This window comes from Scyliorhinus torazame, chromosome 18 (assembly GCF_047496885.1).
Source record: "Scyliorhinus torazame isolate Kashiwa2021f chromosome 18, sScyTor2.1, whole genome shotgun sequence".
NCBI classification, from domain to species: domain Eukaryota; kingdom Metazoa; phylum Chordata; class Chondrichthyes; order Carcharhiniformes; family Scyliorhinidae; genus Scyliorhinus; species Scyliorhinus torazame.
In genome coordinates, this window is record NC_092724.1 from 140,764,871 (window position 1) to 140,788,107 (window position 23,237).

At 46.2% G+C, this 23,237-nt stretch overlaps 1 protein-coding gene across 5 annotated transcripts in view; it reads right to left on the reverse strand.

Annotated features, from left to right (window-relative positions):
* The window catches only part of tbc1d16 (TBC1 domain family, member 16), a 143,870-nt gene that overhangs the window by 88,667 nt on the left and 31,966 nt on the right, over positions 1–23,237 (reverse strand). For all 5 annotated transcript variants that reach the window (XM_072483498.1, XM_072483494.1, XM_072483496.1 and 2 more), the window contains 2 exons: positions 15,485–15,693; positions 1,306–1,930 (listed from right to left, as the gene is read on the reverse strand). In XM_072483498.1, coding sequence (XP_072339599.1) covers positions 1,306–1,930; positions 15,485–15,656 — 797 coding nt within the window. In that variant the 5' untranslated portion in view covers positions 15,657–15,693. The remainder of the gene's footprint in view (positions 1–1,305; positions 1,931–15,484; positions 15,694–23,237) is intronic.

Sequence of the window (23,237 nt, forward strand, 5' to 3'; positions counted from 1 at the left end):
TCGGTCTGGTCCCCAATCTGAAATAATCACCGGTTTGCCCCAGGAAGAATGGATGGGGGGTTCCGGATATGACGGAGAGCAGGGATTGAGAGGATGGGGATATGTTTACAGAGGGGAGCTTTCCGAGTATGAGGGCGCTGGAGGCGAAGTTTGGGTTGGCGAGGGGAAACAAATTCAGGTATCTGCAGGTGCGGGACTTCCTACGTAAACGGGTGTCAACCTTCCCGCTCCTACCGCTAAGGGGGATTCAGGACAGAGTAGTTTCCAGAGGGTGGGTAGGAGAAGGGAGTGCCTCGGACATTTACAAGGAACTTATGGGGTCACAGGAGACGCAAACCGAGGAGCTGAAGCGCAAATGGGAGGAGGAGCTGGGAGGAGAGATAGAGGGTGGTCTATGGGCGGACGTGTTGAGTAGAGTCAACACGTCCGCAACATGTGCCAGGCTCAGCCTGATACAATTCAAGGTCGTTCATCGGGCTCACATGACAGTGGCCCGGATGAGCAGATTCTTTGGGGTGGAAGACACGTATGCAAAATGTGCGGGAGAACCAGCGAACCATGTCCACATGTTCTGGGCATGTCCGTAGCTTAGGGGATTTTGGCAGGGGTTTGCAGGTGTCATGTCCACGGTGTTAAAAACAAGGCTGGCGCTGAGTCCAGAGGTGGCGATTTTCGGGGTGTCGGAAGAGGAGAAAGAGGCAAACGTTCTGGCCTTTGCTTCCCTGGTAGCCCGGAGATGGATACTATTAGCTTGGAGGGACTCAACGCCCCCGAAGTCGGAGACCTGGCTATCGGACATGGATAGCTTTCTCGGTTTGGAGAAAATCAAGTTTGCCTTGAGACGGTCACTGTTAGGGTTTGTCCGGAGGTGGCAACCATTCGTCGACTTCTTCGCGGAAAATTAATCGTCAGCAGAAGGGGGGGGTTAGTTTAGCTTAGAGTAGGGGGTTAATAAAGGTGAGACCTGTAAGGGAGGGAGACGGCTTTTGCACGATGTTTAGTTTCATGTACATTGTTTATTGTGTTGTTGTTATAATACCAAAAAATACCTCAATAAAATGTTTCTTTTAAAAAAAAAGAATAAATATTCAGATGTTTCATGCCATCTTATCGAGCTTTGTCACACTTGTATGCGATCTTGTATTGATAACCACAGCCCTGCTTCACCTATAAATGTGTAATTCCCCAGATGCCCAAGTTTGTTAAGCAATAGTTCTTATCATATTTATTTAGTGATAGAATGTCTTTGATATGGTATTTCAAAACTAACAGTGAGATCTTTAACAGAACATCCAGCACCGGTACCTGCTTTCTGCATCAAGAAACACAGATCTGCTACTTTCTGCCATAGGGTCACCAATTGGAGACAGACATAATGGAGATGAGAATGTATCAGAATCCGAGCCAATGGTGCTGTCCCTGCTGACATCTTCAGTATTTAGATCATATGATGCTTCATCTTCTTGCTCCCTTTTCAAATTAGCCTGGTTCTGACTTTCTGCAGAAACCTCTGGGTCTTTCTGGTTGTCCTGGCAAGTCATTGCTGAACACCTTTCTGAGTCACTGTGAGCTTGCTGTAGTGCACTGTGGGAAATCTGCAATGTGAGGGAATGTGGTGATGCGCTCTGCTCTGTCCCTGGTGAGCCAATATGCATGGAGTTAGTCATGCTTTCCGATACAGTTATTATCTCATCGTCCTCAGGTGGAACCAATTCTTGTTTTTGTCCTGTGGTGCTCATAGGCTGATGTACAACAGGCGCATGTACATGTCGGTATCTCCTACGTCGTACCTTCCGCACAGGAGAACTTTCAGGTGTGATGTATCTTAAAGCCTCTTCATCCTGTCGTTGGATTCGGGTATTTGGGATCCAGGTGACAATAAGTGTTGTTCCCAGTAATTCATCCTTTTCCAAATGTATGCATAAATATCCTGGATGTGAAGGAGGGGGGAGGAAAGAAGAGAAGCCAAGGAAAATAAGTTATTTTAAGTGAAACGAAAAAGCAGAACGACATGACATATCATTACACAATAAAATACTCACATACACAATAAATACAAACTTAATTCAGTTCAATATTTATGGTCTTCCCTCAAGTAGAAACATTTTCTTCACGCCCACCACACCAAGACCCCACACCTCTAATACCTCCATTAGGTCAGCACAACCACCTCCAGAGAGAAGGAGCCCAGCTTCTTCAAACTCCCCCGACCGTCACAATGGTCCAGCCTTAACGTTTACCACGGACCCTCTCCACTGCCTCTGCAACTCTCCTCTTAAATTGGTAGCACATTGAACAGATTAAAACTACAACAACGGCATTATAGCTCATTCCTTTTACTGCACCGAAGGCTACAACATTCTAAAATTGAATTCTGACAATTGAAGTGGTTTTGATCATGAGGGAAGAGTTCATCTCATTTCAGTTTCAAACGTAAAAATGAAGGAGTTATTCGTATCAACAAAATTACCATACTTTATAATATCATTTTTCTGGATTCCTCCATATATCAGACTTGTGACTTTAGACCCACAGCAATGTGGTTGACTCTGAACTGCCCTCTCAAATGGCCTTGAGCCACTCAGTTCAAGGGCAATTATGGAAGGGCAACAAATGCTGGCCTTGCCAGTAACACCCACATGAAAGAACATAAATGAAATTCAAATCTGCAGAAACAAGCTTAAACATGGCGGCCCACATAATCACTCCATAAAACGTATGCTGATGTTATCCTTGTGCTGTTTAAAACTGAAAAGACAAAAATATTTTAAGCACAAGAACCCTTATAATTTCATCCCCTAAAATTGCAGAACTATTTGAAAAGGTTTCTTCCTAATTATTCAGTTACCTCTATTCTAGTCATATTTTAGGAAAAACCATGCATCAGGGAAGAGGATGTCCCCATGTGCAATTCATATAAAGAATCAGTTTTAGATTCCACTAAATGAATTTACAGTTTTATCAGCACTAGCAAACGTAAACATCCTGTTGAGGCCATAAAGATACTTCATTTGGATGAAAATGGAAAAAACCTTCCATGAGAAATGACAAAATTAGTGTTCCTTAACAGCAGTTGCTAAATCCAGATGATCACATAGAACTAAAGTGAATACAAATGCATCAAATCACTTTACACAATCCTATTATCGAACCATCCTGACCATGGTACAGTTAAAAATGTTTATCCCTGATTCAAGGGCAGATTGTTCGCAATATTCAAATTTACACTGTTAAATATTGTCAGTCCTGCTTGTTAGCTAACAATTACCTGTAAAATTCAGTTATTTTTATTTAGGTTCAGCTGTGTCAGAAGTGACTAAGTGAATTGGATATAAATATGATAAGCTGTTCTTTTATTTAAGCAGCCTACATTCCTGGCCAAACTGCAGTGGCTATGGATTTATGAGGATTCAACTGCTCGTCCAGTCTGTTTTGGGTTAATGACTTCCAAAACATTTCCAATTTACAGTATAATGGGAAATGTTCCAATAAATTGTCATAATCCACAATGCAGAGGATGCACATCAAGGTAAAACCAAAGCCCTGAAATTATACAAAATGAATATTTTGCATGCTTGAATGGAATTGCTGTGCCTTTATTTAAACAGAGGTGTTAACCTGTTAAAATAAATGGGTGAATGCCTCCACTAAAGTAGGAAAGGCATTTCATACACTTAATATTAATATGCTAGTTTTAGAATAGCACATTTTCATGTCTGAAGCATAATACTCAGAGAACATGCCCATAATTTGATTATTAAACTACAGCAGTGTTACAACACAAAGGGAAAGAAAATATAAATATTGGTTGCAATTGAAGGCTGCTTCAGTAAATTGTTAATTGAGGAAGGCAGGATTACATTTTATCGTTTCAAAACAAGTTGCATTAGTTTTATTGATGGGCTAGCGTTTTTCACACAAAGAAAATAATTTTTCACTTCATCTCTGAAAGTCCTTGGTCAGTTCATCTTTGAAAGTCCTTTGTTGAAAAGCTCAGTAGTTCAAATACTTCAGCATGGTCTCCAGTGTAGAATTATCCAATTCAACCCAGTCGAGTTCTTTAAAACGTTCTCCGGAATATTGGGGCCGGTACTGTTGAAGGTCTTTAACGAAGCCAAGGAAAGAGGGGTTTTACCCCAGACGATGTCACAGGCCATGATCATACTCATTTTGAAAAGGGACAAGGACCCGGAGCGGTGTGGTTCTTATAGGCTGATATCCTTGTTGAACGTGGATGTCAAGCATCTGGCCAAAATTCTGGCCTCTAGGATTGAGGACTGTGCACCGGACGTTATAGGGGAGAACCAGACAGGGTTTGTTAAGGGTAGGCAGCTGGGGGCCAATGTAAGAAGGTTGCTAAACGTGATCATGATGCCCCCCGGAAGGTAGGGAAGCTGAAGTGGTGGTTGCGATGGGCGCGGAAAAAGCCTTCGACCGGGTCAAGCAACCGGGCCTGGTTGGTGGACCAGATGAAGGAGGATTTCTGGAGATGGGATGCGCTCCCGTTGTCTCTGGCAGGTAGGGTAAAAATGACGGTCCTCCCGAGGTTCCTTTTCGTTTTCCAGTGCCTCCCCATCTTCATCCCGCGGTCCTTTTTTAAGCGGATCAATAAGATTATCGTGGGCTTTGTGTGTGTGTGTGTGGGGGGGGGGGGGGCGGGGGGGGGGGGGCAAGTCCCCGCGAGTGAAGTGGCCAATGCTCGAGCGGAATTGAGGAGATGGTGGGCTGGCGCTGCCGAATTTCAGTAATTACTACTGGGCGGCTAACATAGCCATGGTTAGGAGGTGGCTGGCCGGGGGGGGGGGAGAAAGCCGGCGTGGGTGCGCATGGAGACGGCTTCGTGTAAGGGCACAAGTTTAGGGGCACTGGTGACGGCGCCCCTGCCGTTCCCGCTGGCGCAGTACTCCACCAGTCCAGTGGTGGTGGCGGCCCTGAGAGTTTGGGGGCAGTGGAGGAGACATGTGGGAGCAGAGTCTGTTGGTCTGGTTCCCAATCTGCGACAACCATCGGTTTGCCCTGGGGAGGATGGACGGGGGGTTCCGAATTTGGCAGAGAGCGGGGATTGAGAGGATGGGGGATTTGTTCTTGGAAGGTAGCTTCCCGAGTATGAGGGCGCTGGAGGAGAAGTTTGCATTGGCTGGGGGAAATGAACTCCGGTATTTACAGGTACGGGACTTCTTACGGAAGCAGGTACCAACCTTCCCACTCCTGCCGCTAAGGGGGATTCAGGATAGGGTTGTCTCTAGAGGATGGATAGAGGAGGGGAGCGTCTCGGACATATATAAAGAGCTTATGGGTTCGGAGGAGACGCAGACCGAGGAGCTGAAGCGAAAGTGGGAGGAACAGCTAGGGGGAGAGATAGAGGGGGCCTCTGGGTGGACGCGTTAGGATCAATGCTACCGCAACATGTGCCAGGCTCAGCCTGATCCACATGACAGTGGCCCGAAAGAGCAGGTTCTTTGGTGTGGAGGATAGCTGTGCATGGAGGGACTCAAAGCCCCCAAAATCAGAGACCTGGCTTTCAGATATGGCAGGCTTCCTCTGCCTGGAGAAAATTAAGTTCGCCATGAGAGGGTCTCTGCTGTGGTTCGCCCGGAGATGGCAACCATTCGTCGACTTCCTCGCAGATAATTAATCGTCAGCAGAAAGGGGGGGGGTTAGGTTAGCCTAGGTCAGGGGGGTAAGTAATGGCAAGACCTGCGGGAGAGGGTGGTGGAATTTGCATTATGTATATATTTTTTTCTTGTTATGTATATGTTTGATTTTGTTGCTGTTAAAATGCCAAAGAAATACCTCAATAAAACGTTTATAAAAAAAAGAATTATCCAATTCAAATTGGATTGGATTGGATTGGATTTGTTTATTGTCACGTGTACCGCGGTACAGTGAAAAGTATTTTTCTGCGAGCAGCCCAACAGATCATTAAGTACATGGGAAGAAAAGGGAATAAAAGAAAATGCATAATAGGTCAAGAAAAGATAAAAGAGGTTAGTAATAATGTTAGTCTTAGAATTAAATTTTAAAAGATTAGAACGAATATAAGTTAAGTAAAAAGTGGATCTGGGGAGAGCTCGCAGAGAGTCACCTCGCTCCGGCGCCACCTTCTTATATTTTGGACAGCCAAGCTTTTCCAATGGAATGCAAGTCTTGCCAAAAACCTAGCTTCCTAATCTGAATTGATAGATGTTGAACCAGTAGATATTACACAGATCTAGAGAGTTTCAATAGTCAAGAGATAGCATATTAAAAATATTTTTTTTGCACACATCAACAGACATGTTCCAAGTTCCTTGGCAACATTTGTCCATTGCATATAACATTATTCACATAAACTCTTTCACATATATTTATGATCACTTCTTCAACTTTGCAGTTTCACAACCTTTCTAATCCCATGGCCTGGACCATTAACAGAGCCACCTCTGGACCATTAACAAAGCCAGCACTTCTTTGTATCTCACCACCCACAACCCATTTCCATTTGACTCTGCAACATCTCTTCCCCTTAAGTCATGTATTAAACTGTATTTTGAGCCCCCAGCCAACTGCCTACACTTTGGCTCCCCGCTAAAATCCTTGTGCAGCTGCCAATCTGCTTAATCATTCCCTCACCAAATTTGGTATCCTGGTTTCCACTAACCTCTACATCCGCCCAATCTGGCTGTAACCCCTACATGGCCCCCATTTTCACTTCCTCAAGTCCACGGGGTTGACTGTATGTGGTACATAAATCAGTGATCAGAACGGACTACAAAACCTTGCTCTCCTCTGCAAACAACCATTCTTATCCTCAAGAGCAAATACGAACAATGGCCTTCTTAAACCATCCCCCGACCTCTCCATTCTCACCTCCGAGAATAGTTCAAATACTTACTTGCCTCTGCTGAATTCACATCTTCCCCGTGTCTGCAAGTTAAAACCTCCTATAAGGAACCACTTATGTGATTAGGCAGTATAATATGGGGTAGTGTGAAATTATTCACAAGGTAGGAAGAATAAAAAAAGGAGACTAGAAAATGCTAATATTCAGAGGGATTTGAGGATTCTTGAACATGAATCACAGAAAGCTGATATGTAAGTAGAGTGAATAATTAGAAAGGCAAATTATATGTTATACTTTAGCCCCTTGCAATAAAGGCTAAGAGTAAGCACATCTTGCTGCAATAAAATAGGGCTTTGGGAAGACCACACCACGAATATGTATACAATTTTGGACTCCTTATCAAAGAAAGCATATACTTGAAATTGGTGCAACAGAAGCTTGTTCGGTTGATTCCTAGGATGAGGGGGCTGTCTTTAAGAGGAGACATAGAATAAGATGGGCCTATATATTCTCATGTTTAGAATAAGAGGGGATCTTGCAGAAACATATAAACATAGACAGGGTAGAGGCAGGAGGACCTTTCACCTGACTGGAGAATCTAGACAGAAGGATGATGGGTGGGATTCTCCGGCCGCATCCGGCCGGCAACGAGAGAATTCCGCCCGAGGTGAATGGACTTCTCCATTGTCCGCATCTCGCCCATGGTGTTCTTGCGGTGGGTGGGACGGAAGAATCTAGCCCGATAATTCATGTTCTTATCTTGCACCAAGTCTTGCTGACCCATCTTCCCTGTCCTTGCTAACCCAGCCTGGTTCCCCATCTCACAATGGCTTCAACTTAAAATTCTCATGTTTCAATTTATTTATGTCAGTAACTTCCACCTGTCCTCCAACTCTCAGAATGCTGCATTCCTCCAACTCTTGGCTCCTTCTCCCTTTGTCCCATCTCGGAAGTAGACTCTTGAATTCTCTGTCTCTCCACTTCTTTTAAAGGCCCACTGTAAAATCCGCCTGACTGATCAAGCTTTTGGTCCATTCTAACATCTCCTTTAAGTCATGTCCATTTTATGTCTGATTCTGTTTCAGTTTAGTGCCTTAGGAATATGTTTCTATGTTAAAGATGCTACATAAATGCAAATTGTTGTTGTTGATAACGTCATTTACTGAAGAAAATTATTGACTAATTAAATATTGGGTAACATTAATGATATTACTTTTCACGCGTGACTATTGTTCAGCCAATCACAGTCAGCATTTCAGCCCAAGGACATAATATCAAATATATTATTGCCTATTAAAGAACTGGCTTTGCCTGTGTGTCTTTTAAAAGTATATACAAACCATCCTCTTAAAATTGCTCCTCAGTGAGACAGTTCATAAACACAGTTGTAATAGTGGCGTGCTAAACAATTTAAAAATAAATTCTCTGTACAAATTTTCTGCAGTACAATAGCTGTTATTTAGAGAATACAGAAAATACATTTAACCTATAAAAGAATGAACAAAGACCTCTTGGTATTATCTACCCATCACATTTTTTTGCTTTTTCAAATATTGGTGTCAATAAGATATTTTTACTTCAGTTACTGATGAATTTATTTGCCCATTTTCAGATCAATGGCGAATATTTTGAATGTTTTGGTTTGAACTCGGTTTGCTCTGATCTATTTCTATAGGTCAAGTGCAATGGCTTCAACACTAGAGGGCACCCTACATTAACCTTGGCTAAGAGAAACTGAAGATAAGTTCAGTGGTACGGTCCGATCACGAAATACTCAAATACTCATTTGCCGTTTTCAGTCAATGGGATTGAACTTTTCAAGGTCAAGTACATTCATATTGTTTTGCAGTCTGTCGGTGTATTACTGGAATGACTTCAAGCTGTAATCTGAGATCCTTGCGCTCGCTCCAACCTTTCCATGCTTTCTTTGCATACAAATGTTCAGGCTCCAAAAAAAGGAAAACACAAAGCAGCTTTACAAATAGATATACAAGATGTTATACAGTTTTCTGCAAAGGGTGGCACATTAATTAACAGAAAAGAGTAAAAGTGGTGGATTTTAAGCAGATGTTGATCAAAAAGCTAATTTAAAATCCATTAAATTAACACATCCACTAAGATCTTCGGTTGTTGTGAAATGTATTTTCCCCCACCCCAATAATGTTCCTACATGTACCCATGCAACAGAGCAGGAGTACCTTCTACTGTCTGCTTTTTGCGACAGCATTTTCATAACACTGCAAAGTACGCAGCTTAACGCCAGCTCTTTTAGGCAAACAAATCTACCAATCAACCAATATGTGTTGACTAAATTTGTGGTTGATGAAACCCTAAATCTCAACTAGAGCTCTCATGTTTGTGTGTAATGCAAGGGACAGGATAAAAGAAAAGCTGTATTTTGTGGCACAGAAGCGAAACTGAAATTATTCATACCATTGACAGGTAACAATAGAAGAGGTTTACGCAGCTTTCGAAAGCCTCTTTCAGGTGATTTTGAGTCGAGATTAATATTAACATTATTTGTAATGATGCTCAAATGCTAGCATTCAGGTGCTGCATCGATGGCAACATTCAACAAAATGGTACGTTAGAAATGTGTTTTCATTTTGTAAATCTCTTTAAAAAAAAATATAAATTAAGACTTCCGGTGGCGGCTATGAAGGAGTAGGTCGCACATTTAGTGGCTCCCGCTCGGGTCGGACCTTTGGACCTTTTCCCCCGATTTTCTATCGGTCTTGATTCGGCAAATTGATGGTAGAGGATTAGATTTGTTTATTGTCACGTGTACCGAGGTACAGTGAAAAGTATTTTTCTGCGAGCAGCTCAACAGATCATTAAGTACATGGGAAGAAAAGGGAACAAAAGAAAATAGATAATAGGGCAACACAAGGTATACAATGTGAACGAGTATAAGTTAAGTAAAAAGTGGATCTGTTGGGGAGAGCTCGCAGAGAGTCACCTTGCTCCGGCGCCACCTGGCTTTTTTTTTGTTGCAATTGTGGAGTAGATTCCTACATCGGTGCATGGAGAGGCAGGCTAGAAGTGCTCGCAAAGGAAGAAATAGACGTACTGAGAAGGCTTGGGCTGAAGTTTCAGCGGGAGAAAGCATGGCAGATGACCAGAGTCCTGGCTTGTCGACCCAGCGGTCAACGGAGCTGCTGATGCAGTTTATTCAGGAGGGCTTCGCTAAGCAGAAGCAGGAATGCTTGGACACGATTAAAGAGTCGATTGCGCGGCTGGAACTTAGATTGGACGCCCAAGATCGGGCAATCCAGAAAGTAGAGAAGGCGCTGGCTGAGCAGGAGGAACATCAAACTGCGATGGAGTTGGAGGTGGGAATGCTGAGACAGGCAGAAAAGGCTCCTAGAGAAGGTGGGGGACCTAGAAAATATGTCCTGCCAGCAGAACTTGAGAATCGTCGGTCTCCCGGAGGGGTCCGAAGGAGTGGACGCTGGGGCATACATAGCGGGCATGTTCGAGAAGTTACTGGGGAATGGGACCTTCTCCCGACCCTTGGAGGTGGAAAGGGCGCACAGAGCGCTTGTGAGGAAGCCGCGAGTGGGGGACCCCCTCCCTCCGAGGGCAATGGTAGTGAGATTCCACAGGTACTTGGACAAGGAGTGTATTTTACGGTGGGCCAGACAGACACGGAGTTGTAAATGGGAGAACAGTATCCTGCGGATCTATCAGGATCTGAGTGCGGAAGTGGCCAGGAGAAGAGCAGGGTTCAATCAGATAAAGGCGAGCCTTTTTAAGAAAAAGTTGAAGTTTGGACTGTTGTATCCGGCCCGTCTCTGGGTCACGTATGAGCAGCAGCATTTTTATTTTGAGTCACCCGAGGAAGCGATGGACTTCGCTAGAAGGAAAGGACCGGTGGCGGACTGAGGACTTTGAACTTTGCTGCAGCGCTCACGTTAAAAATGTTTCTTGTTTTCCCTTTTTTGGGACGTTATTTGTAATGCCTTCTGTATTGATTTGGGGCCTGTTGCATAGCTGAGTGAGTTAAAGTTTCCATTTGCACTGATGGGGGATGGAGGTGTGTTTGTTAGATGCTGGATCTTCTGTTTGATCTTTTCTTTGTTTATCGTGTTTTTCTTACTTTTTTTAGGGCAATTGTGTTGGGACTGCTTTTCTTTTGAATATGTGTGTCCGAGCAAGTGGGGGGGGTGTGGAAGGTGGGGAGGGAACAATAGGTGGGAGAATGTTTGGCGCCATGGGTGGGTCACCAAGCTAGCTGGGCGGGGTAGCTAACGAAAGCGCAGTGGGGGGTGAGCAGATGTTAAGTTTGTCAAAGGGGTCAGTTTACATAGTGCTGTTACTAGGCAGAGGGGGGTGAAAATGTTCTGCAGATGGGGGAGGGACTATTGCTGTGGGACAGAAAGGAGGTCGGGGGCGGAGGCTGTCTGGGGGTGGGCCGACAGATGCGTGGGCGCAGGATGGAGACTGGCCCAAGAAAGGTGATGGCTGATCGGCGAAGGGGGGGCCCCAACTAGGCTGATCACATGCAATGTGAGAGGGCTAAATGGGCCAGTTAAGAGGGCACGCGTGTTCGCGCATTTGAGAGGACTGAAGGCGGACGTGGTAATGCTACAGGAGACGCACCTTAGAGTAACTGATCAGATCAGATTAAGGAAGGGATGGGTCAGACAGGTTTTTCACTCGGGACTGGGCTCGAAGACTAGAGGGGTTGTGATCCCGATTAATAAGTGAGTGGTATTTGAGGCGGGAAGAATAGTTGCGGATATGGGAGGCCGGTACATTATGGTCAGTGGGAAACTGGAGGGGTTGCAGGTGGTATTAGTAAATGTGTACGCGCCAAATTGGGATGCTGTGGAGTTTATAAAGAGAATGCTGGTGAAGATCCCGGACCTGGATTCGCATAAGTTGGTCATGGGAGGGGACTTTAACACAGTTATTGACCCTGGTTTAGACCGGTCGAGCTCAAGGACAGGCAGGCTGCCAGCAATGGCAAAGGAGCTAAAGGGGTTTATGGAGCAGAGGGGGGGAGGCGCCCATGGAGATTTGGGCAGCCAAGAGTGAAGGAGTTCTCCTTCTACTCACACATGCATAAAGTGTACCCCCGGATAGATTTTTCTATTTTGAATAGGGCTCTACTGACGGGGGTAGTGGACACGGGGTATTCGCCGGCTAGATGTGGGACTTGGGGCTGAGGAAATGTATTCAGAACTACCTGGAAATCAATGACACGGGTGGAGTTTCGGCGGCGGTGGTCTGGGAGGCATTGAAGGCGGTGGTTAGAGGGGAGCTGATCTCAATAGGGGCCCATAGGGAGAAGGCAGACAGAGCAGAGACGGACCGACTGATAAAGGAGATATTGCAGGCCGACAGGAGGTATGCGGAGACCCAGAGGCAGGGCTTTTAAGGGAACGACGGAGGCTACAGGCGGAGTATGGCTTGTTAACTACAGGGAGGACGGTAGAGCAGCTGAGGAAGGCGAGTGGGGTGGTCTATGAGCATGGGGAGAAGACCAGCAGAATGCTCGCGCAGCAACTTAGAAAGAGGGAGGTAGCCAGGGAGATTGGGAAAGTAAAGGATGGGTACGGGAACCTGGTTGGAGACTCAGCAGGGGTGAATAAGGCATTCAAGGAGTTTTACAGTAGGCTGTATGGGTCGGAACCCTCAGCTGGGCCGGAGGGGATGAGGCACTTTTTAGGGGGGCTGAATTTCCCAAAGGTGGACGGCGGGTTGATAGAAGGGCTGGGTGCCCCGATCGGGTTTGAAGAGATAGCAGAGGCTCCGAAGGCCATGCAGTCGGGTGAAGCCCCGGAGCCGGACAGGTTAGCAGTGGAGTTTTATAAAATGTTCTCTGGGATATTGGGGCCGCTGTTAATGAGGACATTCAATGAGGCAAGGGAGCGTGGGGTGCTTCCCCCAAAGATTTCACAGGCCACGATCTCATGGATCCTGAAGCGGGACAAGGACCCAGACCTATGTGGGTACTACAGGCCGATATCCCTATTGAATGTGGATGCCAAACTGTTGGCCAAAATCTTGTCCTCTAGGATTGAAGACTGTGTTCCGGACGTGATTGGGGAGGACCAGACGGGGTTCATTAAGGGTAGGCATTTGGTGGCCAATGTAAGAAGGTTGTTAAATGTGATCATGATGCCCCCAGAAGGTAGGGATGTGGAGGTATTGATCGCAATGGACGCAGAGAAGGCTTTTGATCGGGTGGAATGGTAATAACTGTGGCAGGTACTCCTGTCGCGAGCATACAGACGAACAGGACAACATCCGACTATTTCAGGCTGCATCGGAGGACGAGACAGGGATGCCCCCTCTCCCCACTGCTGTTTGCGTTAGCCATAGAGCCGCTGGCAATTGCGCTGAGAGCCTCAAGGGGCTGATCCGGGGGGTGGGGGGGGAAAGAGTGGAACACAGAGTCTCGCTTTACGCAGGCGACCTGCTCTTGTATGTATCGGACCCACTGGAGGGGATGGAAGAAATTATGAGGATTTTGGGGGACTTTGGCCGGTTTTCGGGGTATAAACTAAATATGGGGAAAAGTAAGATGTTCGCGATCCAGGTAAGGGGGCAGGAGAGGCAATTGGGGCAACTGCCGTTTAGGGTGGTAGGGGGAAGCTTTTGGTACCTCGGTATCCAGGTGGCACAGGAATGGGAACGGCTACGCAAGTTAAATTTGGCCCGATTAGTAGACCAAATGAAGGACGGTTTTCTGAGGTGGGACATGCTCCCATTGTCACTAGCTGTGAGGGTGCAGGCAGTGAAAATGACGGTCCTCCCGAGATTCCTGCTTGTGTTTTAGTGTCTTCCCATCTTTATTCCACGGTCCTTTTTTAAACGGGTCAATAAGGTAATCACTGGCTTTGTATGGGCAGGTCAGACCCCGCGAGTAAAAAAGGGGATGGTTGAGCGGTGCCGGGGGGGGGCGAACTTTAGCAATTACTATTGGGCGGTGAATATAGCCATGACCAGGAAGTGGGTTGTGGGGGGACGGTCGGTATGGGAGCGTGCTGAGGCAGCTTCATGCAAGGGCACTAGTTTGGGGGCGTTGGTAACGCCGCCTCTACCGTTCCCACAGGCACAGTACTCCACCAGCCCCGTGGTGGTGGCAGCCCTGAGGGTCTGGAGGCAATGGAGGAGGCATGTGGGGGCGGAAGGGGCATCGGTGTGGTCTCCAATCTGTAATAATCACCAGTTCGCCCCGGGAAGGATGGATGGAGGGTTTCGGAGATGGCAGAGAGCAGGGATTGAGGATGGGGGATATGTTTATAGAGGGGAGCTTTTATAGCTGGAGGGAGCTGGAGGAGAAATTTGGATTGGCGAGGGGAAATTAATTTAGGTACCTGCAGGTGCGGGACTTCCTACGCAGGCAGGTCTCAACCTTCTCGCTCCTACCACCAAGCGGGATACAGGACAGGGTAGTTTCTAGAGTGTGGGTGGAAGGGAAGGTTTCTGACATTTACAAGGAACTCATGGGGTCAGAGGAGACGCAGACCGAGGAGTTCAAACGCAAGTGGGAAGAGGAGTTAGGAGAAGAGATAGAGGATGGTCCCTGGGCGGACGCGTGGAGTAGAATCAACGCGTCTACAACATGTGCCAGTCTCAGCCTGATACAATTTAAGGTCGCTCACCGGGCCCACATGACAGTGGCCCAGATGAACAGGTTCTTTGGGGTAGAAGATAGGTGCGCAAGGTGTGCGGGAGGGTCAGCGAACCATGTCCATATGTTCTGGGCATGGCCGAAGCTTAGAGGATTCTGGCAGGGGTTTGCGGAGGTCATGTCCAAGGTGTTGAAAACAAGGGTGGCACCGACTCCAGAGGTGGCGATTTTCAGAGTGTCGGAAGACCCGGGAATCCAGGAGGAGAAAGAGGCAGATGTTCTAGCCTTTGCTTCCCTGGTAGCCCAGAGACGGGTTCTAGTAGCTTGGAGGATCACAAAGCCCCCGACGACAGAGACCTGGCTAACTGACATGGCTAGTTTTCTCTGTCTGGAGAAAATCAAGTTCGCTTTGAGTGGGTCACTGTTAGGGTTCGCGCGGAGGTGGCAGCCGTTCGTCGACTTCTTTGCGGAAAATTAACCGTCAGCTGAAGGGGGCTGGGGGTCAGATTAGTTTAGAGTAGGGAGTTAGTAAAGGTGGGACCTGTAAGGGAGGAAGACGGCTTTTTCACTATGTTAAATTCATGTACATTGTTTATTTTGTTGTTGTCAAACCATAAATACCTCAATAAAATGTTTATTATAAGAATATATATATAAATTAATGCAAGTCTCCCTTTCCTGTCTGATTCATGGATGACCATGATTGTATGACCAAGAGGCAGGAGGACAGTCCTGTTTCTTCAATTCTGTCCGTGTAATTTTTGAACTGGTAGAAAAATGCTCAAAAGTGGCACAGTGATAGCTGTTTGTTCTTACTAATCTTCCACACTGTGCAACCCGATTTTATCCATCAGCAAAATCAGCAGCAATTTATGGTTGCTAACTAGCCGCTAAAAGAAAGCGAGCAATTACCAACTATCTAAATCAATATGTGGTCAAGTGTAGGTTGGGTGCAATTGCAGATTTCAATCCATTGCTCATTAGAATCAACACATTAACTAAACTGGAAACATTTTAAGGAGTGACGGCTGCTCAAATCTGGACCATGAAGAACAGTTCAGCTGCATGTACCATACCTGGGTGGTGTTCTCCAAGGCCTCGCAGCAGGTCTGATGGATGGACGCAAACATTGTTCTTTGAGTAAATAATTTCACCATCCAGAATTCTGGAAGATCCACTCGACTGGTTAAAGGTGAGGAGGTCAGAGGCTTTTGAAGATGCGCGCCGCAGGAGCTGACCCAGAGACATCTCCAGGGATATCTTTCCATCATCTGAATTCTTCACCCTGGAGCAAAGCAAAAATTTAATTTCTTAAAAATCAAATTAAAGTAGGGGAAGGAAGACCAACCTCTTTCATGATGCTACCTAGCTACACCTGCCACTGCTTGCCCAGTTTAAATCAGGATGCATTGACAACATCTCTAGGAGCATAGAAACAGGAGAAGGTCATTCAGCCTTAAGCCTGTCCTGCCATTCAATGAGATCATGGCTGATTTGTGGCGTAACTCCATATACCTGCCTTTAGCCCATATTCCTTAATATTATTGCTTAACAAAAATCATACCTTGATCAGTCTTCCTACTCAGTGGCACCTTCTCTTCCATTGAATATCTCATTTGTTCCGCCCTTCACACCTTGCATTTAAAATTTTGTGTCCTCTACCATTCATCAATGCTATTCTCATCAAGCTACTGACCATCCAACTTTCCTTCCTGGCCCCCATGCGTTAGCTGATATTGTTCATAGTTCCTTCTCCTCAGGTACTTCCTTCTCCTCTTCAAATGTTTCTACCATTGTCTCTCAAAAAAAAACCTCTTGACTCTTCCATCCCCCTCGTCACTATGCAGCCTTTAACACAGTTGACCACACTTTTCTATCAACATTTCTTCACTGTTGTCCAGCTGGGTAGGATACCTGGTTCTATTATTATCCATTTAATCATAGCCAGAGAATCACCTACAATGGCTTCTCTTCCATTACTTCTTGTGTCCCCAAAGATCTATCAATGTCTCTCCTTTTTCTCATGTACATACTACATACTGCTCCTTAGTGACATCATCCATAAACGCAATGGCAGGTTTCACAAATATGTGAATGAAACGCAGTTCTAACACACTGCCACCTGTCTTGTCCATTGCTTCAAAGTTGTCATACTGTTTCTCTGACAGAGTATTGGAAGAGCAGAAACTTCCTCCAAACAAATATAGGCGAAAATCATTATCTTCAGTAGCCACCACAAATTCCATTACCTAGCCACTGACTCCATTCCTCTCCCTGGCAACTATTTGAGGCAGAGCCAGGCAATGTTGGAGGCATATTTGATACTGAGATGAACCACTGTCCACATATCCCAGGGATAGCCAAACTTGCTGAACTCAATGGCCACATATGATAATCTTCAGATGCTTGAGAGCCACAAAACCTGCTAATAGAAGTCTTGTGGGTCTCCATCTTAGCTGTAAGTCTGTGAAACCCCAACTGATATATGTGATCAAGACTGTATGAAGGAGCTCCGTCAGTTTCGATTTATAATGACTGCATGATGTTTTGACTTGACAAACGTTATGACAAAATACAGCAATTTACATCAGTAGCTTGTCCTGAAAATTGAACTGAGTTGCACATTAGTTATCTTGAGTTATGGATATTTTGTTTCTGGCATTTGCTCCCAGAAAATAACTTGTGTAGATTGTGACTTGTGCATCATCTTTAGACCCCCATCTTCCTGGAAGTCCAATAGTTTGATTTCTACATGTTTCTGTAACCAGAGGTTCGCGAATCGGCCAACCATGATTGACCACATCAACCATGAATGGGTTTACATGGAAAGCAAAACAGAATGTCAACTTCTGCAAGTCATCAAACCTAGCTCAAAAATTATCAAGTAGTCTTTGGATTTTATCTCTGTATTCTTTTGAGTTTGTGATTTTTCACTTCAAAAATGAGGAGATGTGTTCACCCTCCTTTTGAGATGTGGAAAATGGTTTAAATTTTTTGATACTATGTTTTTTAGCCAAAGCCTCACTGTATTCTGGAAACTGGAAACTCTCTAAGTGCAGTCAGAAATAATGTTATCCTGCCCCTGGATGGCCAAATTGAGAGCTCACAGAGACTGCATTATATCAGTGAGAAACATCAGATCCAGTATCCATTCTTTATCTTCCAGTTTGTGGATAGGACTTTTCCATGAAATGCAATGATAGGCTCCAACAGTTCCACAAACCTATTTAAGACACGGCTGGTCAACAAGCACCTCACAAAACACTTGGAAAGATAAATCATCAGGCTGGTCTTTGAGATCCCAGTTCTTCAATAACATTCTGAACCGTCAGTGAGTCTTCCCATTTGAGTGGACAATTTAGAGGACCATTTTCATAACATTTTTGTACTTGGAAGTATCTGGGTGCCAGATTATCACAATGAATGACGCAATGAATAGTGAGAAACTACAGAAATTTGGGATCACTTTTCATGTTTCCCCAGCATTGCAGGTGCTCCATCCGTTGCAACACTGATGAGTTCATCCAGTGGTACATCCGCATTTGTTAACCCTCCATCAACTGCTTCTGGCTATTTAGGGATGGTTTTAACATGGTTAACAACTTCTTCTGTCATTCTGATTTAGGAGGATAATCAGATGAAAGTTGTTGTGATTCAGTTTGCAGTGGTGTTTCAAGTTACTGGCTCTGTAGTGAGTGAGTGATGCATTGCAGATGAGGATCCTCCTGTTAACCCCTGTTTATCCGTTGTTTTCTCATTTTAATTTTAGTTATTCTGCTGTTTCAATTATTGTACCTGGACAATTAATGTGCCTCTGCCTTTAGGATGTACTTCACCTTTAATTTGAGTGGCTGGTAAACTGAGGGTTGACCTATGACCTAAGGCAAGGCAGGTTGCAAAGAGACATTTCAGATGAGCAAATTCCAGGGAGATCAGTGCTGATGCACCTTGGTGGAGTTGGCCGACGGCCAGACCTGGCTCAAATTACCAGGCCTTAGCTGATACTCTATGCTGACTGTTCTGGAGTGCTCTGCAGAGCCAGAAGGATTCATTTTGCTTTAAGTTTTAATAACCCAGCAGCAGAAGCAACACCAGAGCGCTCTCCAGGAAAACAGATACCGCCAGCTTTCCTCTCCATCCAGCCTGTGAGTGTTTTAATTCCTGAAGGCAGAGCTTGGGGGGGGGGGGGGACTCTTTGGGGGTCTCTCCCTGAAATGTTAACAGCCCTCTGCAAAATCACGTGGAAGCTGCTTTTCCGATGCTCTGTTTTTCCTCAGTAAAGCTGGGGGACATTCTGGTGAGCTTGGAAACCAGTTACGTTTTTAAAAACAGGCTGGAGCTGAGGAGACGATGAGACCGAGAGTCTTAAGAATCAAACTGACCTGAGGCTGTTTCTTTGAGTAAAGGTGCAGGGTAATAAAAGTTAAAGTGACTCCCCCAGGGGAAACCCTACAGCCTGGAAGCACTGAATGAATGTTTCTAGCAGAAGATACTCATTAGCAATCCAACCGGTGGTTTCAACCCCAGATCAACAATCAACGTGGGAGGACGGTCTGCAGCAACAACTTTTTTTTCTATTTGCCTCGGCGAGGAACACCCTACCGAGGCCGCACGTACCTCAAGCTAAGCTAGTCAGTACAGGAAGCGATTGGGACGCCATTGTTAAATGCCCTGCCCCGATCTCTCACCCCCCCCCCCCCCCCACCCCACCACCACAGCCTCCAGAACCCCTTAATGCCCCAACTTACCTGTTAGGGGGTCCTCAACCCCCCCTCCTCATAAGGGAAGGCCTCCGGGTCCAATCCCTGGCACGGGCAACGTAGAACTCAAGCATCGTGTCAGGGTGGCAGTGCCAAGGTACCCAGCTGGCAGGAGTGCCATTGCACCGATGGCCTGGGGAACTTCCCAGATGCCATTAAGCCTGGTCCACATTTGTATGGACCAGTGCTAAACGGTGCCACGGTGAGGCCTGTCAGGACCTTTTGCAACAACTTTGACATGGGAAGCAAGGACACTCATCTTTCATTTCATTTTAATTCTCATTATTACCCCTTTCCCTCCCACTGTGTGTTTGGGTAGGGGGTAAAGATTATCTGGCCATTATTCGGTTATAATTATTGCATAGTTCAACTTTATTCCTGTTATAAATAAACAGTTATTGGGTTCAATTTACAAACCTGGTGGCTATAACCTATTGAGCAGTCAAGGGGCCAAGGATTCTGCAAATTTTATACAAATTATTGCTTCATTTACTTGTGCTGGGACTCCAGGGTCTGTGGGGCTGGAATCGACCGCACAATATAAGGCAAATAGATTTGAACAATGAATGTAAAATCTTTCTTCTATTCCGGCTTAAAAACAGTTTTCATATTCCTACTTCTGTTTCTAACAATTTGATTATGCCATTTTCATTCATCAAGCTTACACAGGATTAACAGTGCAGAACTCTACCCAATGAGTCAGCATCCCAGCCCAAGGAGGAGCAAGATTAAAAGATAAAATTAAGTACAAAGGCTGAGAAGTTGCAATGGGCTGGGTAGAGATTGGGGTTGGTCAAAGACCCGGAAAGAGATCTGAAAGGTAATGATGGCTGGGTGACATGGAGGGAAACGGAAGAGAAGGGCCCCCCCCACCCAAAAACAGGAAGCAATCTTCAGTTTTTCATATAGAATCAGATCATATAATTTACAGTGCAGAAGGAGGCCATTCGGCCCATCGAGTCTGCACCGGCTCTTGGAAAGAGCACCCTACCCAAGCCCACACCTGCACCCTATCCCCATAACCCAGTAACCCCACCTGACACTAGGGGCAATTTTGGACACTAAGGGCAATTTATCATGGCCAGTCCAGCTAACCTGTGGGAGGAAACCATAGCACCTGGAGGAAACCCACGCATACACGGGGAGAATGTGCAGACTCAACACAGACAGTGACCCAAACCGGGAATCGAAACTGGGACCCTGGAGCTGTGAAGCCATTGTGCTAACCACTATGCTACCGTGCTGCCCAGGTTTTCCTACCAAACCTCCGAGGCATCAGATTTCAAAATTGGCTAGAGTCATGAGGACTAAGTATGAGAACTACAAAATAAATTTTGTGACAGTGCTGGAACAAATTGGTAAACAGGAATAAGGGTGAAAGACCAATTATCTGTTCCAGCACCGTCGTGAGATTTCCTTTGTAGTTTCCCGGTGGTCCTACATAGTTTCACTGTTACATATTTTCTTGTTATTGTTCAGACTGGCTCGTTCTTTTTCCGATTGTCCGCAAGTGCCACCTCAGGATTGGGGGAACAGCCGCAAGCCATTAAGTTTTTTTTTCCGAGACTGCCTCATTTTCTTTTGATCTCCACAGCGCAATCTCAGGATTGGGCCCCGGAGGGAAAAGACACACGCTATGGGCCGAAAAGCCGCATTTGGCTCACCAGCCGCCGTTTGACCACTCCGGTCATATCAACTACGAAGACTGCCATTTCTTCCTCTGTATCATTGCCCCTCCATGAGTTGATCTGCTGCTGAAATCCTCACCCATGGTCTTGTTAGCTCTAGACTTAAGTTTATGTAGGATAGGTAAATGTGTATGTCCCGACTTGGAACGGCATGGACTTTATGAGGCGGGTGTTCCGGAAGATCCTGGACCTGGACACGCAGCGGCTGATTATGGGGGGTGGATTCAATATGGTCCTGGACCCAAGTCTGGATCAGTCGGTGTTGGCAGTGGAGAGAGAGTTGAGGGGTTCACGGAGAGCATTGGGGTGGTGGGCACGGATTTGTGGATTAGGTCAGGCTGCAGTACAGGGCGCCGGTGGCAAGCATTTGGACGAACCGGTTGAGTTTGGGGTATATTGTGGGACGAGGCAGGCGTGCCCGCTCTCCCTGTTGCTTTTCACCTTGGCGATTGGCAATGGTGCTTAGGGCATTGAATAATTAGAAAGGGATTGAGCAGGGGGTGCCGACCATAGGATTTTGCTCTATGCGGATGATTTGTTATTATATATCTTGGACATAGTGGGCAGCATTGGAGGGATCATGGAGATTTTGGGGGAATTTGGCTGGTTGTCGGGGTATAAATTGAACATGGGAAAGAGCAAGGTATTCCCGATCAATGCTAGAGGGCAAGAGAGGAGATTAGGGGAGTTGCAGTCCAGGGTGGTGAGGGTGAGCTTTAGGTATTTATGAATCTAGGTGGCGTAGAGCTGGATCCAGATACACAAATTGAACTTGGCAAGATTGGTGGAGGGATTGAAGCAAATTTTAAGAAGTGGGATGTGTTCCCGCTTTCGCTGGCTGGGCGCGTGCAAACGGTGAAAATGATGGTGCTGCCCAGGTTTCTGTTTGTGTTCCAGGATCTCCCTGTCTTTGGTCCCAAGTTCTTTTTCAGGAAGGTGATGGGATAATTTCAGGGTTCATTTGGGCGGGGAAGATCCTGAGGGTGAGGTGGGTGTTACTGGAGAGAGAGAGAGAGAGAGGGGGGGGGGGGGGGGGGGGGGGGGGGAGGGCTGCCATTGTCAAATCTGATAAATTAGGTGGTGAATATTGCGACGGTGAGTAAATGGGCTGTGGAGGAGCGGTCAGTCTGGGGGCGGGTGGAGGCAGCGTGTAGGGGAATGAGTTTGAGGACTCTGTTGTTGGCACCTCTTACGTTCTTGCTAGCCAGGTACTCCACGAGCCCAGTGGTGGTATCGGCGTTAAGGGTATATAGCCAGTGCAGGCAACATTTTGGGCTGGAGGCCATGTCGTTGTGGGCGCAGATATGAGACAACCATAGGTTTGTACCTGCGGAGCTGGATACGAGGTTCTGGGGGTAGTGGTAGCTGGGGATTGAGCATTTTAGAGAATTGTTTATAGGGGGCAAATTTGTGGGGCTGAAGGAGTTCGATGAATTGTATGAGTTGCCCAAAGGGAATGGCTTTAGGTACCTGCAGGTGAGGGATTTCATGAGGAGAGAGCTGCCGCCTCCAACGTTGCAGGACAAGCTCTTGTCAGAGGACAAAATAGGGAAGGGGAGTGTGTCAGATATATATACACAAGGAATTGATTGAGAGGAAGGGCGCTCCGGTGGAGGAGATTAAGCACAAGTGGGAGGAGGAGATAATAATAATCTTTAATATTGTCACAAGTAGGCTTACATTTTCAATGCAATGAAGGTACTGTGAAAATCCCCTACTCCCACACTCTGGCACCTGTTCGGGAACATTGAGGGAGAATTCAGAATGTCCAATTCACCCAACCAGCACGTCTTTTGGGAGTTGTGGGAGGAAACCAGAGCACCCAGAGGAGACCCATTCAGACATGGGGAGAACGTACAGACTCCGCGCAGACAGTGACCCAAGCCGGGAATCGAACCCGGGTCCCTGGTGCTGTGAAGCAGCAGTGCTATCCACTGCGCTCACATGCCGCCTCAACTGGGAGGCGAGGTGCAGGTGGGTACGTGGGTGGAGGCCTTGTGGAGTGTGAACTCATCCTCATCGTGTGACGAGGTTCATCCAGTTTAAAGTGGTGCGTAGGGCCCACATGACGGTGGTGAGGATGAGCAGGTTCTTTGCGGGGGTGGAGGGTAGGTGTGGACTATACCCCGTCATGTATAGGGGTGTCTACCAATTATGTCCACATGTTTTAGGCATGTCCAAGACTGAGGGGGGTTCTAGTCGGGATTCTCAGATGTGATGTCCGAGGTTCTGTTTATGGGGGTGGCCCCGTGTCCGGAGGTGGCGATATTTTTAATTTGCAATATTGCAACCCATGAAACGCGAATAAAGTTTATTATTGTCACAAGTAGGCTTACATTAACACTACAATGAAGTTACTGTGAAAAGCCCCCAGTCGGCAC